At 41.3% G+C, this 17,706-nt stretch overlaps 1 protein-coding gene across 1 annotated transcript in view; it reads right to left on the bottom strand.

The window, feature by feature from the left end:
- ACP5 (acid phosphatase 5, tartrate resistant) overlaps nt 1–17,706 on the bottom strand; it is a 442,332-nt gene that overhangs the window by 351,103 nt on the left and 73,523 nt on the right. Inside the window, exon 2 of the mRNA XM_044084644.1 lies at nt 13,184–13,453. Coding sequence (XP_043940579.1) covers nt 13,184–13,453 — 270 coding nt within the window. The remainder of the gene's footprint in view (nt 1–13,183; nt 13,454–17,706) is intronic.

Here is a 17,706-nt window from a genome sequence, read left to right as displayed (position 1 = left end):
ATGCTAACACTATCATGGATAGAAATCGTTTTAATTCCAATGCTAATCAAGAAACTACACATAGAAGTAATGTTAACAACACTGACGACCCACAGTCAGTTTTTTTTAGAGCAGCCGACTTTAAGAAGATCAGAGAGAATAAGAGAGCGACAGGGCAGTTACAATCAATATATTCCAAGGAACTACAACAATGGAGGCCTCAGAATGTCCAGATGGTAATGTCAATTGACAATGATAACAATAGTAACCATCTAGACAATACATCTACTGAAGCCATAACACAAGCGAGTCAACCAACACTTGTTTCAGTTCCACATGGTAATACCCCTTGTCCAGATGAGGAAGTCAACATTCTAGGACTCAATGTAACATTATAACACATTTAGGATTTTATTTGTACAATTTTACTGAAAAGAAATTTGACAACAACTATTTAAATTTGCTTAGCAAAGGGTTCACCTTTGTTCCTATGTTTAAGTTGGATATTGGCAATGTTTTAATTAATTTAAAAACATACACAAGGTTTTTAAATTTGAAAATGTTCTTTCAGGATTCCAATGGTACCCCCCGAGACTCTAACAATTTCACACTCAAGCGTCACAGTACGTTTATACCCCCCCAGAATTTCATGATACATGTATTTGAAAAACTTTGTGAGACACATATTAGAAGAATTTTATGTGACAAGATATTTATTAACTTTAATTTGACGTCTGCAGAAAAATTTTGTCTAAAAGAGCTCACTAGTACCGACAAATTCAGGATCATGAAACCAGACAAAGGTGGTGGGGTTGTTATTATGTTAAGTGAAGATTATGCCAATAGGATGCTTGAGCTTTTGGATGATGATGAGACCTATGAAAAGGTGAGTAAGCATGAGGTTAACAAATCCTACACTAAAATAGATTGGTTGACATACGAATATCTTATGGATGGAAGAATTGATTCACAAACTTATCAGTACATCTCAGTGGAATTCCCAATTATACCTTCTATATTTGGGATTCCCAAAATTCATAAACATATTGACAACCCACCTTTCAGACCAATAGTTTCTGCCAGAGGCTCGAAGACTGAAGCGTTAGCAGCATATATTGATTTTAAATGTAAAAATATTTTAGGGAGGCTACCACACATTGTTAGAGATTCCTGGCACTATCTAGACTCTATTAGACAATTTGCCAACAGTTTTGATGCTAATTTTGATTTTCTCATGGTTACAGTAGATGTAATCAATATTTTTACTGTTATTCCGCATCAAGACGGCCTTGAAATGTTTGAAGCATGTCTTAATACACACAGGCAACATAACAGATCGGAGAACCGGTTACTATCTGAGATGCTAGAACTTGTGTTGGAAAACAATTTTTTATACTTCAATGGTGGTTATTTTAAACAAAGAAATGGTGTAGCTATGGGGGCAAGATGTGTCCCCATTTACGCCAATCTAGTCCTAGCTGCTTGGGAATTAGAACATGTTTTTACTTGTAACTACTGGAGTAAGGTTTTATTGTACCTACGTTACCTAGATGACATTTTGATTTTTTGGAGAGGTACTGAAGCAGAGTTTAATGATTTTATTAATTACATTGGACAAACAACAGGTTTTTTAAAATTTACTAGTAATATTTCAAACACCACAATTGAATTTTTGGACATTACAATATCCACACAAGACAACAAATTTGAATCTAACATTTATAGGAAGAAAACTTACTCCAATTCATTTTTACATTTTGACAGCTGTCACCCTGTCCATCAGAAGAGAAATTTGGTCAAAGGACAGATGGTGAGGCTGTCTAGAATTGTGAGTAATGATGAAGTCTTCAAAAAGGAGCTTGTCAAATTACAAAACATGTTTTTAGCTAGAGCCTACCCCGCAGAGTTTGTTTTTGATATCAGCCAAGGTATTTTAAGGAATAGACAGACTTTGTACAAACCTATAATACACCATGGATTTATACCAAAGGAATTATCGAATTCCAAGGTTGTTGGACATGACACTTTTGTTATTCCCTTCAATGAAAAATCTCAACAAATTGTTAAGGTGTTACATGATTCGTGGAGTATCATCACAGAATCAAACACGAGCTTGGAATTATTCTAGAAAACAAACCTAAGATTACTTTTAGTAGGGGTAGAAATTTAAAAAACTTGTTTGAAAAAAGTGTAAACTATGACGTGTTTAGGAAATCTAAGATGAACAAATGTGGTGCATGTCACATATGTAGATTTATTAACAATGGATCATACCTTTCAATTTCGAATTATGAAATGACCATTAGATGTCCTGGAGTTTGTGACTGTAACTCGATTATGGTAGTATATGCAGCTTCCTGTACAGGATGTGAAGCATATTACATAGGAAAAACGAACAGAAAATTAAAAACAAGAATCATTGAAAATTTAAGTGACATTAGGAATCATAGACAGACCAGTGCTTTATATAATCATAGTGTTAGTTGTGTTAATTTTAAAAAATTCTTGTTTTTTGTGACTGACAGAATACCTTATAAAAATGCACAGAAAGGTGGTGACATTAAAACTTTCCTAGAAGCGAAATAATGTCTCTGGCAACTTAGATTAAATGCCAGTAAATGGCCTGGAATTAATGATCAAATATCTATAGCCAGCATACTTAAGCTGAAGTCATAGTTAATTTAGTATTTCATGTGTGGAACAAATTCTAACAATACACAACACTTACACAAAGGTTGTCGTTGTGTAAACAGTTTAAGAGTTGCTAAGCTTGAATCACATTTAGCAAGCACAACTACACTACATTATTTTATATTTCTATATTTATATTTGTATAATTCCTATTATCAACACAACCATAGTACAGTATATTAGTATATTTTATATATTTTTCATGTATTTTTGTATTTTAACATTTATGTGGTAATTTTTATTATACACAATCTACAACTATATATATATTTTTTTAATAATTCAATAACGTATGAATATTTATACTTAATATTAAAATAATTAATAATTATTTATTATTAATATTTATTTACTATATTTATTTAGTTTAGATATACATCGTAACATTGTTATACAATCTTATAGTTCTTATACTAAGTAGTATTACTATTTACTAGGTTGAAATAAACACAATTGCTTGGTTCGAACAGTAGGGTTTTAATACTATGAATAATTTAACTGTTATTCTGATTTTGATTAATATTAAGTTATTAAATTTCATTATTCATGATGTTTTTTGTGGAAGACTGTACAGTATATCTTGGACATTTTTAATATTGTTAATATTTTTAACATTTTTAACATTTTTTTATTATCTGTGATGTTCATTGTCATTATTTACAATCATTTCCTTTTATGAATGAACATTGATATTATGCTAACTGCAGTACTACCTTAAGTTCTGGTAGGGTTCCACTGCCTTAAATATTCTCTCTCTGAACCATTGTAACCAAGGAGATAAATGTTTAATTAGGAAATGTTTTAATTAGGAAATTGTATAATTAATTGTTATTAGTTCTGTATATAAGGGATGATGATCAGCCTATTTGTTGTACTCTGATGATGCCCTAGGATGATAGGGTGAAAGCGCTTAGTGCCTACGGAAAGTATTTTATCTTGTTTTGGTCCATTATTCGAATAAAGCACGTTTTATTGAAGTTCCAGGATTCAAGGTTTACTGAATTTGTTGGGAGCAGGAAAGGACCAGTGCTTGGTGGGACAATGCCTGCTGGACCTGTAAAAAATCCTTAACTGTCTGCATAGATTTTGATTTTTCTTCCATCTTTTTTAAGACCTCTTCTGCCTTAGTGCCAAATAAGTTGTCTTTGTGCAAGGGGGCATCCAACAATTTCGATTTAACATGGTCTGGCAAGGGCTGCTCCATAAGCCATGCATGCCTTCTACGGACAGATCTGGTGACTGCTGCCTTGCAAGAAGCTTCTAGGGCTTCAAATCTACAGTGCAAGGTGTGTTTAGTTACTTGACTTGCAGAATGCATTAACTCTTGTAACTCTTTAGATTCTGCACAAGCAGGAAAGGAAGACATTTTTTGTTTGAGGAGTTCCAGGGAATTTTGCTGAAATTTTAGCATATGGAACTGACAATTTAGTGCTCTGATAGCAAGAGTAGCTCAGGTGCATACTTTTTTTTTACCCAATCTGTCTAGGGCTCAGGAATCCCTATCTGAGGGGTGGGAGTTTTAGCAGAGGTTGCTTTAATTCCTTTAGGCCCTTGAGAAATTACCACAGGGTCAGCAGTAGGATTTTTAAAAAGAAATGTGTGAGCGTCAGGGACTCAATGCCTGTCTGGTTTTCTGGGTGCAGCAGGGAGGGTGTCAGGAGTCAAACTGGATTCCAGGAAAACATCCTCCACAACATTCAGGACTAGGGGAATGGCCAAGGGTCTGTGCTGTGGAAGATCTAAGAATTCCTTGAGTCTCTTTTTAGACTGATGGTAGTCCTGACTCTCCTATTGGAAATGCTCCCTTAAGGTATGAAGGGTTTCCCCAAAGGAAAAATCATCTGTGGGAGAGGCTGAAGGAATGAAATCCTCAGCATCAGAATCCTCATAAGCACAGAGGGGTTGCATGTCTTCATATTCAGATGCATCAGAGTCATTTTTGGAGGAGGTAGCTTGGCTTCCCTTGATCAGCATGATAAAGTCTTCCGCCATTTTAAGCATTTGAGACAGAGGCAAGGAAGCAGGTGCCTGAGATTGGGTTGTCGGTTTCTTGGGTGTGGTTCGTACCCTGGGCCTAAGAAACTCTGTCATTTTTGAAAGAACGGTAGTCGTGAAAGAAGATGTCTGTGTCGATAATCGGTAGTGCGAAAGACTTCCTCAGATGCCGGTGCCTGCTGAGCGGCTCTGGACTCATCCAAGGTAGAGATGACCACAGGATCCCAAGTCGAAGAAGAGTTTTGTGTCATACCGGACTCCAAAAGGGTCTTGGTAGCGGCCTGCGAATCCACAGAAGCGGGCATCAGGGGCTGCAAAAGCACCTCACTGAGGACTGGAGCACCAACGACTAGCTTAAAGGGAACGTCGCCAGTAGGTTTGGACTTGTGCAGTCAGTCTCTGTCTTTATCTTTACATTTTTTCAGAAGCTCTGCTGTTGGATGGCTTGCCGAAGCCATATCGGAGTTAGAGGACTGTAAGCAAAAATATCTAGCTACAATAAGGGCCTGACAATGGATAGCTCTGGTGTTAAACAAAGCACAGAAGCGACAGTGTGGGACATCGTGGTCTGGGCCTAAAGCAAGTGACGCAGTAAGAATGAAAATCTCTGTGTGGTATTTAATTTCCACACGCGAGACAATTGTTAATTTTTTCTGACATTGGTTAATGCAAGAAAAAGAGGATCCCCAACGGGGTATTTATCTTTAGAAGACATTGGCTTCAATTCGGTAGACGAAACTCAGGTAGCAGCCAACCGGCACTCGTGCGAACTACTTCAGTCTTTCTTGCCGTGGAGCCCGAAGCAGATGTAATGGCATTGGCTACCTTACTTTATACTACTGACAACCTGAAGTCAGACCTGAAATGACAGCAACCAATGCAGGAATACTAAGCCTCTGGTACAAGGACCGGCCGAGAGCTACCCTGGCAGGGATAAAACAAATGTGATGACTGCAACAGTGAAACACGTAGAACATCTGCTCTATATTCAAGCTGAAAAAGATGCCTCACAGGCAAGTAACGAAGTTTGAGTCAATCTGCACATTGTCAGATGGGAAAATTAAGGTTTAATGTAACATTTTCTTGACAGTTCCAAAAAAGCACTGAATCATGACCCACACAAACTTACCCTCCACAAAAAGGTAGACTATGTCAATAAAAATTGATTTTTTTCACAGCTTTCCACAGAAGTGAAAATCTTCAGTAACATGACAGTCCTGCTAACTTAAAATATATTTAAAGAAAAAAATCACATTTCCCCACAAAAAAAATTATGTAATGGAAGGTTTCCCCCATAAGGGAACTTACCTGCTCAATCTTGAAATGATGGCTAGCCCACCCACCAGTTTCATGAAACCCACAGAGATGAAACCTTTCAGCGGCAAGAAAGCTTGGTTGCTGAATCTACTTTGCATCTCTACTTGAGCCAACTGGCAGTATGGACATGTGGACGGTGCCCTAAAGCTTTGAAAGCTGGCCTACCTAGGCAAGGACATGACCCATATAGCTTAGGCCATTGCAACAGTAATCTAAATGTTGAACATCAGATATAAAATTGTGCTCACATGGATGGGGGCAAAAAGGTTCTTGGCTCTATATATGATGGAAGTGACCCTTTATATACAGAAAAAAAAAGCTGGTGGATTTAAACAAAGAGGTTACACTTTTCCATTTTAAAAATAATTTTTCAACTGAAATACGATACTTGGGTGTTAGGAAGGAATCTTCAGTGTACCAGTAAGGGGAAAAGGAAGTTATGTACTCATAACGTTCATTCTGTGTTGTCGATCTTTATTTATCCTTTACCATTTGGGATATGGTTCCGATTCTTGGAACCGGCTCAGCCATTACATAGCTCACACCAGCCAAACACTCTCGAGCTAAGTACCCACAATACCCCTCTCCATATTACCTCAGATCGAGTTTGCAGCTACACAGAAAGACAAAGGAATTTGTAAACAGCACTGAAGAGGCCATTTCCAAAGTCAAACCTGATAAAGTTAAAAGGACAAGCATCTAATCCTCCAGAAAGTCCATAGGAGGGTGGGGTGCAAAGGATAAATGACGATGGAGAACAAAGATGGAACATTACGGTGAGTACATTACTTCTTTATCTGATGTTGCCAATCTTCATTTATCCTTTACCATTGGGACAGAGTCCCTAGCTACTTTAGATCCAGGGTGGTCTTATGGAAGGATATTCCTAACAACCAGAGCCAAAGGATGCTCTTCCCCTGGAGACCATATCCAATTTGTAATGAGTGATAAAGTTATGTGGAGTAGCCTAGGTTGCTGCTGCGCACATTTCATCCGTGGAAACCTTAGAATGGAAAATAGCAGAAGTGGCTATTGATATAATGGAGTGCACTCTCACTGGCACTGGTAACCTGAGAGTCTTTTTATTGTAAATGAAAGTAATACAGTCTCAGACATTTTGATATGGTACCTTTTGAAACAGATTTTCTCAGAGATGGACCGGAGAAAGATACAAATAACTGGTCCAAGTTTCTAGATTCTTTAGTTTTGCTGAGGTAGAAATGTAATTGTCTGTGAACATCCAGCAAATGTAAGCACTATTCTCTTTTGTTGGAAAAAAAAGAAAACCGGTAGGTCAATGGTTTGATTAATATTAGCTTCTGAGACCACCTCAGGGAGAAAGGATGGGTTGGGTCCTTAGTGAAACCCTATCCATATGAAAAAGCAAAAATGGGGGTTTTGAAGATAATGCTTGTATCTCAGAAATTCTTCTGGTGGAGGTAGTTTTCCATGAAAGAAACTAAGTGACATGCAGCTGCTGGTTCATACGGAGGAAGCACCAAGACTGCAATACCAAGGACAAATTCCAAGGAGCTAGAGGGTCTTAAAAATGGAAGTTATAACCGCAAAGCCCCTTTCATGAACACTTTAAATAATCTCTGGGAAATTAGAGAATGGCCATTGTGGAAATTAGAAATAGCAGCCAGCTGGACCTTGATAGTGGAAGCAGAAGCTCTTTGATCAAAAAGCATAGCTACAAGCTCCAAAACTTTTTCATCCAGTGGAGAAAAAGGGTTAAGACCATTATCGTGTGCCCAAAAGGAAAATATTTCCACTTGTTTAGGTACAGTTTCCTGGTGGAAGGTCTATGGGAAGCCAGTAGACATTTTTGGACTTGGGAAGTTCTTCTGCCTGGTGACTAACTGAATTGGAGAAGCCAAGCTGTAAGTTTGAGGTTCTGAAGAGTGGGGTGCTCCAATCCCTGAGGATGAGACAGAAGATCTGGAACTGGGTCCAAAATCCATGGACGGTGAATTAAAGGAGGCTACAGAAAGGGGAACCAGACTTGTAGAGGCCAGAAGGGCGCAATGAGGATCATCTTGCATCTCAACCTGATGGCTTTCTTTAAGAACAGAGGAATCAGAGGGAAGGGGGGGAGGAGGCATAGAGTAGACTCAAGGGCCAATCATGAAGTGAAGGAGAGCTTCTCTTAGGGACTCCCCCTAAGGGAGAATTAGGGCAAAACAGCTGCTGCTCTTGTTGTTTTAGGGTGATGCAAAGAGGTTGCAGCCTGGCTCCAGAGCTGGAAAATCTACTTTGCTACTCTGGGATTGACAGACCACTTGTGAGGCAGGAGAATGCACATGCTCAGTTTGTCCAATATCACGTTGGAGCACCCCGGGATGTGCATTGCTATTAGAAAGTGGTTGGAGGATATTGCCCATTGCCACATTCGCAACAGAGGGGGAAAGATTTGATTTTGCCATGTTTGTTGATGTACCAGATCACAGACATGTTGTCTGACTGAATTGCAATTGTTCCTAGAGGGAGGACAGATTGAAAGGCTTGCAGCGATAAGAGCACTGCCCTCAATTCCAGAACACTGACATGCAGGTTGGCCTCTATTGGAGTTCAAGCGCCTTGGACTGTTCTTCCCAGATAAAGCCCCCAACCCATCTGGGAGGCATCCGTGGTCACTATGGCCTTGGGTTAAGGAGGGATAAACAGGTGGCCTAAAAGAATTTCCTCAGATTCCATACAACAGGAGAAGTCCGTTTTGCAACAACTGGTAATAAGAATTGACTGTGTCATTGGAAGTGTTAGGATGGACCATTGGGATGCTAGAAGCCATTGTAGCAGCCGCATGTAAAATCTTGCTAGTGGAACTAAGGTAATAGCCATTGCCATGGACCCGAAAGCTTGAAGAACTAGCCATGCAGGAGGCCTTGTCATTGAAAACAATGGTCTGTACTTGGGATTTTATCTTCTGTAGCAGCCTGTGAAGAGGAAGGGAAGCTACACAACAGATGGCATTCAGATGAGCACCTATGAACTCTACATCCTGAGTGGGACTTAGCTGAGATTTTGAGTGATTCACGGTAATGCCCAGAGAGGCAAACAGGTGTAGGATGAAATCTGTTGTTGAAGCAGTAGATACCTGGTGGGGGCGTTTATGAGCCAGGCGTCTAAATAAACACCCAGAATTCATGCAGTCTCAAGTGAGCTGCCACTGCTGCCAAACACTTGCTGAACACCTTGGGGGCTGTGGTGAGGCCAAAGGGCAGCACCATGGACTGAAAATGACTGGTTCCTAGCTGAAAATGGAGGAACCTTCTGGAGCTTATGTCCATCTTTATGTGGTAATGCACGCCCTGAAGTTCTATCCAGCACATCCAATATTTGTCCTCTAGAAAGGGAAGTATAGACTGAACTGTGACCATCCAGAATTTTGTTCGCTGAACGAACTTATTCAGAAGGCTGAGATCTAATATTGATCTCAAGTCCCCTGTCTTATGGCACCAAAAAGAACCTCAAGTAATATCTGGATCCTATCTGGTCTGGTGGGACTTCTTGGATGACTTTTTTTCTAGCAGCTTTTGAATCTCTAAGGCTGCTTGAGCCCTCTGATTGGGTGGAACATCAGGGAGGCTTTGTTTTGATCTGGGAAAAGAGCGAAGGAAATATGGTAACCTCTGGTAATGTCCTTCTGCACCCAAGCATCTAAAGTTATTTGTTGCCAGGCACTTGTGTGCAGTGAAAATCTTCCCCAACTGCTTCCAGAGGTAAGCAATTGGGCTCCCTTTCAGCAGAGTCGACAGAATTGTCCAGAGAAAGAATGTCTGGAACCCTGAGCAGGCTACCTCTGCCATAGGGTCGGCATCTTCCATTAGTGAAGATAGAGCTCCTGCTAGGGTACCTGATAGCTCCTTAATCAGATCATTCTAGAGCCTAGTAAAGTATGCCATAAAATTCAAAGATCTTAAAGCAAAGGTCAATGATGCATATACCCACTTTCCGAATCTGTCCATTGCCCTGGACTCTCAATTAGGGGGATGAACAGTAGAACCCTCTTCAGCTAGTTCATTTTTGGTGGCCGCTGCCACCACCACAGCATCTACTGCTAATCCCTTTGCCCAATGCTGGTGGTCCTCTGCAGCAGACAGTATTTTGTCAGGTCTCTAGGGAATTGGCTCTATGGAGTCAGAAGCCTTACAAATCTGCTGCACAATCAGTTTAATAAGATTGTTAGTGAGTGGGGTCACCCAAGAAGCAGATGAATGAGCACCAAAAGCCTGCAAGTATACCTACTCCTCAGGTTGTAGGGTCTTTGGGGTTCCAGTTACCCCTCAGTTTTAGAATCTCTAGGATGTCTCCAAAGGAGACATCTTCTAGGGGTGATGGGGGGAACCCTCCCCATAATCGAAGTCTGTGTCTTCTGTGACGGATTCCTAAGGCGAATCTATGTATTTCCTCTTACATGTCTTTTTCTGGGGTGGCTCCTCAGTGGGGATCTCTGAAGAGGACTTTAAAGAGGGGCCCTGTGCAGGGGTATCTTGCAATCTAGGTGCCCACTGTCTGGACGTGGAGGTTGGTGGCAGCTCTGGGCAAGGAGTCGTCTTGGGATAAAACTCCAACACAGAAGGAGCCAGCTGAGAACCTGCAGAGGCCAATGTTCTCTCCATCACCTGGAAAGCGGGCCCAGCCAAAGAGGGACGGGAGCCTGGAACTGAGAAGGACAACTTTAGAACAGAGGTCACACCCCGCTCCGAGAGACCCACCTCTGAAGCAGGAGCCAAGGAAGAGCCCATGTCTACAAGTCAAGGATGACTCCGAATAACAAACTAGTGCTGATCCGAAACTCTCAGACCAGACAGCGGAACCACGGCCTCAGGAGTCCATCGGTTCCGAAGGAACCGGAGACGTCAAGGCAGATCCTGGAATGGAAGGGGTAAAGGCTGTCGACACCCAGAGCAGCTGGAACCGGAGGGATTGGAGTTGGAAGCTCCAAGTCCTCAGATGAGGAAGATTTAGTGGAGAAAACACCCCAACTCCAGAAGAGAGAGGGGTCTGGGAGGAGGAAGAAGGACTCCTGGCCACTAGGAGCTATCTGCCAACCTCATGATGTCGACTTCGGTAAGACTCCTGGAGGAATTGTCAGACAAACCTGAGGGATTCTGGTCTTTCAAGAAAAGGACTCCGGAACTGTCCGACAAATGGGTCAATACAGGGTGAATACCTTGTACTGGGAGTGAAAATTATGTATGATTTCGGCACTGACAGGGGTTCTAACATCTGTGGAAGTGTAGCAGGGGAGGTAGGTATTAACCAGGAAACTGAAGTTGTTAGTACCAAAGAGATCGGCACCAAGTAGAAGACTGTGCAAGGATGTTGTTGGTTCTGAAAGCTTCTGAACTTTAGCCTTCAGTTTAGCTAAAGTGGTAGGAGTGGAAGGCTTATTCTTTTTTGCCACCAGTACCAAAGGAGACAGCAACAGAGCGACTTTTCTTGGTTTCATTGTCAGATTTAGGCCGAGACGTCTTGGATAAGGCCCCCTCAAAAAAGGATTTAATTAGAACTTTTAATAATAATTTATTTCTACATTCTACCAAGGCCCGGTTGCTTAGGGCCTGGCAGATAGTATAGTCCTGACTTAGAAGAGTTGTATCTAAACAATATACACAGGAAGAACCCCCCCCATTGGAAATGGACATCTTCCCACCACAATCCTGGCACTGTTGAAAACCCTTAGTGCCATTAGGTTTCTTGGCCATGTTGACAGTCACCCAAAGAAAAGGGGTCAACAGGCAGCAAATACACATATGTACACAGAGAAGGAAAGGAGGAAACTGCCAACAATGGCAGGTTAAAGTAACTTACGCAGGTAGACAGAAAGGAAGAGGTACTACCAATGATGGTGGGGGAAAGAATACCATATGGTTAGAAAAATACACTCACTCGATAAAGAAAGTGGGTAGAAAGATGAATATATACAAAAAACATTCTAGTAAAAGAATTAGGTTAAATCGAAAAACACAAGAAAATTTCACTTAGCTGCGAGAGAACTGACGCGTCTTGCGACAAGAGTGGCAAACGAGATCTGGGGTAATATTGAGAGGGGTATTGTGGGTAGAGTCTTAGCTCGAGAGTTTTTGGCTGGGGCAAGCTATGTAATGGCTGAACCAGTTCAGAGGATCGGAACCATATCCCAATGGTAAATGAAGATTGACATCAGATATATATTTTTAAGCTTCTATGACAAAAAAGCATTATCTCAAATGAATGAAACACAGAAGCAGGCCACTCCATTTCCTTATTTCCTACAGGTTTATGGTGTTTTACTCAAACAAAGCCACATAATTTGGACAGTTAATGATTTAATAACACATGGAGAGGGTGGAAGGAAGGGGGGAATATCAGTGAGCACTATTTTGTGGTAAATATATAGTTCTGATTATTCAGTTTTTAATAAAAGGATAAAAATACTTTGTTCTGCAAATAAAAAAAAAAGGATTGTAAAACAATTATATTACATGTGAAATGCTCTTGGTGTAAAGGCAAACACGGTCAGCTGGCGTCAAAAGGTTTTTTTTTTTTTTTTTTTTTTTTATTTGCATGTGCCACTTGGGTTTGTGCAACACACTTGCTAAACTTCCTTCTGTACAAATGATGGAATACACAAAGTCAAAGTTTACCCTGCCTGGTTTAAATTACATTGTTTTAAATTGCCTGCCACTCCACAACCAAAATAAAAACAATACATAAAAAGCAAGTTAAACTTTTATATGGAATTCCATAAAAGACTAAGATTAAAAAATATTTACTAGCAATCTGACTTTTACTATTTCATAAGTAGGTTATTACTGCTATAAATTTACAATTTACCCTCATAATGCATCTATATACCTTTTCAGTGCTGAATACATTCCCACATGCATGGTGGTGTAAAATGCTGCACTATCACTGAAGTATTATGACTTCAGAAATGCATCCATTTTGGAGGAGACTACATTAAAGAAAGTTTCCCTTTCCTTGAGATGCAATGACCTTATTGGTAATTATGGATTAAGGTGTGCAGGGTGCAAAGCCCCTGCATGAATGTTGTGGGAATGTTCCCTACATATAACATTCTGAGACTGAATTCAACTTATGTTTTTTCATTTAAACAGAAAAAAACAGAACCAATGCTGGAGTATTTACAATGCTTGCTGCACTTGCCAAACACTTCCTCTACTACTGCACAAAATAAAACTAAAAATAGTACCTGAAACCTTTTGTCATAAATGTTGGCTACACCACTGTAGTAGAAGTTGTCCCCCAGTGCTAGGATGAAGTCTGCTCCCAGCTTGTCTGCCACAACTCCAGCCTCATAAGCAGTAGCTTTTTCGATTGGGGTGAAATAAGGTGGCAGTGGTAGACCACCCCAGTCTCCAAGTGCAATGAACCGGAGTGAGTCACTGCTGGGCTTTGGAACAGAAGAGACACACTGCAGCATGTACACCAACGCTACTAAGAGCAAAGTTGTCTTTTCCATCTGTAAAGGAAGAAAAATAAAAGGTTAATTTAGGCTACACCTGAATAGTTCCAACAACCCTTCACTCCAGCCCCTGACCCATATCTCATGTGGTCTACTTATAAATCAGAGCTTCACTGGGGGGTGGGGGCTAAAGAAATATAGTAAATGGCAGTTATGCAGGGTCAGAAGTGACGGTACCAGTACTGAAGACAGTCTGCACTCTGTCAAGTCAGTCTGCACCGCTTCACATGAACACAATCAGCATATTAAACAAATTTATAAGATCCAGTCATTTTAACACCCAGAATGTTTGTAATTCCCTTCAGAGTATTTGTGTACACATCTGTTCTGTCCTGTAACATCTTTATGTCTAGCAACCTCAGACAGTTGGTTATTTCACAACCAGAGATATGCCTCCACAGGCTCTGTATGTGCAATACTGTACAGTATACCTCCAACTGTACAGATTTTCACAGAATGTCCAGATTTTTTCCCTTATATTTTTGGTCTATTTTTCGGAAAATTGTGTTGCTTTGACAAATCATTGGAAAAATCATCTCAGACTGAAGACAGAAAATGAACCATTTCAGTTTCAGGCTTCATACCCTTCAGAAAATTTATGTTAATGCAAAACCTGTTTATATCAACTTTCTAAGTTTGTAAGAGCAACATTTTAAATATGTCCCTATTTTTAGGCCTTTGTCCCCCTGATTATTTATGACTTTGTCTAGATTTCTTGCTCTAAGAGACTGAGAGGTATACTGCACAGTGCTCCCTGGAGGTTTTGTGAGATTAGCCTAGCTAAAAGAATCCTTCTTCAGCCTTCACTACAAAATATGCATAAAGCTGAATAAGTGCGTTTTAAGTTCTCCGGCACTTTCTATTCTAGCCCATGCAACCTGTTTGATAACACATACCAATCACAGCTACCTGGCAGTGACAGAAAGTTTAAGTTATGGGGACAAATTCCACAGAATGAAAGTAAAGCTTGGGAAGTGAAAACCTAGCTATGTTACATACAGGTTTATTTGCAGATATTACACAAAACTCTTGTGCAGGCTTATAGCCCATCATGGTTGCCCTGCTAAATTTCCAATGAACCTCATGTAATTCTCTATCTTCCCTCTCCTCTGCCTACTGTATCCCATCAGTTGTATGATACAGTTCCACTCATTCATTGCTATGAGACCCTGACAATGAAGTTGTTGTATACTACAGATGGGTCAGCCAGCAAGCCAGCACCCCCCCCCCCCAAGCACACACACTAAAAAACACATCTAGTAATTTGACTCCCCTCTCATTCATCATTTGCAGGCAGATAGGGCTAAGTAAAAAAAAAAAAAAGTACAGTTGTGTACACTTACAATAAATGTAGATGTTAGTGTATTCACTGTTGCAGTCATTACATTTGGGTTATCTGCCTGCAGGTAGCCTTCAGCCGGCCTGAATACCAGAGTCTTGGATTCCTGCGTCGGATGCTGTCTCTTCTTCCATGATGTCAGGTCGTCAGGGGTATAAAACATGCAGCCGATGACATTACATCAGTTTTTCTTGTCCCAGATGTCAGGTGCCCCCACAAAAGGAAGCAATTATATGTTATGTTACACCTCCATCAAAAAGCAAACACACCAGAAAGCTTAAAACAAGAAGCAAAGGTGGAGCCAAGAGAAGTCAGGGGGATGGAGGGAGGGTAACCAGGACTGCAACAGTGAATTCACTTGAACATCTACATTATGGTAAGTGTACACAACTGTACTATGCTCTTCGTGTTTCACTGTTGCAGTGATTACATTTGGGTTGATTCCCAAAACTAAGGAAGGGAGGAAGAAGCTAGGGAGCATTAGGGCCAGCTATTAAGCCCTGCAAAACTGCAGGGGCAAAAAACAGCTCTGGATTTAGAAAAAATAGGCATGTGGTCATGCTTAGTGAAGGTATGTAGAGAGATCCAGGTAGCAGCTTCTAGGATGTCCCTGGTAGGAACCCCTCTCAGAAAGGCTGTAGAGGTAGATGCAGCCCTGGTGGAATGTGATCTTATCCCCCTGTGGGGTAGGTTTCCCATGGTGCTTATAGCAGAAATGAATGCAATGGGCTATCCATTTAGAAATGGTTTGCTTTGAAATGGCCTTCCTCTCTGCCCCTGCAGCAAAGCCAACTAGCAGCTGTTCAGATTTTGATAGGCTTAGTCCTGTTCAAATAAAATCTAAGTTGTCTGTGCACGTCCAAAGAGTGCAGAATTCGTTCTCCTTTGTTTTGTGGATTCGGGAAAAAGGTACGCAAGTAAATGGACTGATTTAGGGCCACACTAGGCACTACCTTGGGAATAAAGGAAGGACTGGTCCTGAGGGAAACCCTGTCTGCATGGAAAGGACTCCACTGCCATGAGGGCATGTAATTCAGATACTCTTCTTGCTGAAGTGATGGCTAGAAGGGAGGTTGTTTTCCAAGAAAGGAATTTCAACTCTGCAGTTGCAGCTGGTTCAAATGGGGGGAGAGTGAGCTTTTCCTAAACAAAGTTAAGGTCCCAGGCTGGAGTAGGGGCTCGCCTGGGTGGTCTTAAATTTTTAGCCCCTCTGAGGAATTGCTTTAACAGGGAGTGAGAGAAGAGGGGTGGTTCAGTATTATACTGTGCTGAAATGGCAGAGGCATGAATTTTAATTGACGAGAAGGATAGGCCCTTGTGGAGCATTTCTGTTAAGTACTGAAGAATATTAAGTAAGCTGGGCACCGTAGTGCCCATACCCTGGATCTGGCTCCAGGAACAGTACCTTTTCAGCATAGGATTTTCTAGTACTAGGTCTCCTTGCTTCTAGAATGACACTGAGCACCTGCTTACTGAGGTACGCTATTGGGCAGCTCAAGGAATTAGCCAGGCTGCAAGGTTCAGTGTTTGAAGCTGAGGGTGCAGAATCTGGCCCGCCTGCTGGGACAGCAGGGAAGGTGTCTGAGGTAGGTGCCATGGATCCAGCAGTATCATGCTGTGCAAGAGGGGGTACCAGTGCTGGCAAGGCCAGTCTGGTGCAATAAGTATTGTCCATGGTTTGTCCTGTTTGATCTTTAGCAGAACCTTCGAGAGGAGAGGCAGAGGGGGAAAGGCATAAACCGAGAGGCTTTCCCAGGTAAAGGACACGGCATCCACTTTTAAAGCTTGACTGTGGGGAGTCCTTGTGCAGAATTTGTCCAGTTGGTAGTTTTGGGGGGAGGCAAACAGGTCTATCTCTGGAGTCCCCCATTTGTTCCCTCAAGAGGCTGAATATTTTCGGTTCCAGTTTCCATTCGTGTGGGTCCATAAGATTTCTGCTTAGGTCATCTGCCAGTGACTTTAGCTTGCCTGGCAGGAAATGAGCTTGTAGGTGCACTTGGTAGCTCAAGGCTGTGTTCCACAGAGCCATGGCTAGTCTGCAGAGAGGGTACGAGTGTGTTTCCCCCCTGCTTATGTACCACATAACTGTGGTGTTGTCTGTCTTTACCAGTAATTGTCCTGGAAGGATGTGGTCTTTGAAGGCTGTCGGGGAATTCTGTACAGCTAACATTTCTTTTTGGTTGATATGCAGGTGCATCTGACTTGGGTTCCATTTGCCCTGAATGCACTGCCCTGCCAAGTGAGCCCCCCATGCATAGTCTGATGAGTCTATTGTTAGGGTTTGGGTGGCAGGGGGTAGATTGAAAGGGGGCCTCTTGTTGTGGTGGCATGCCTCTGCCCACCAAAGGAACTCTGTCTTTATACAAGGAATGATAGGAATCATTGACTCCAGGTCCTGAGAATGTTAACACCATAGGCTTTTTAGATACCATTGTAGTTTCCTCATATGCAGTCTTGCATATGGAATTAGTAAAATGCAAGAAGCCATGGACCCCAGGGCTTACAAAATTTTCCTTGCAAATAGCTGGGTCATTGTGGCCAGTAGTTTGAAGTAGGTTGTCAGATAAACTTGTTTCTCTCACATGAGGTAAGCCATCTGAGAAGTTGTGTTCAAGCTTGCTCCCAGGAATACAATCTATTGGCAGGGTCCTAGATGAGATTTATTTTTCATTTATTGTCTACCCCAGCGAAGTTAGAAGTTTCTTTACGAATGCAAGATGTTTTAATAGCATGTCCTGGCTTTCTGCCTGAATCAGACAATCGTCCAGGTATGGGTATATTTGAATATTTCTCTGCCTGCAAAATGCAATGGCTGGAGCTAAACACTGAATACCCAGGGCGCAGTAGATAAGCCAGAGGGAAGTGCAGAGAACCGATAGTGCATGGAGCCTGCCCTGAAACGTAGGTATTG

The sequence above is a fragment of the Protopterus annectens genome, chromosome 9.part0 (assembly GCF_019279795.1).
Source record: "Protopterus annectens isolate FY-2018-M chromosome 9.part0, PAN1.0, whole genome shotgun sequence".
In the NCBI taxonomy this organism is placed as follows: Eukaryota; Metazoa; Chordata; order Ceratodontiformes; family Protopteridae; genus Protopterus; species Protopterus annectens.
The sequence above is the reverse complement of the archived record's forward strand: the minus strand, read 5'-3'. Positions and strand labels throughout refer to the sequence as shown.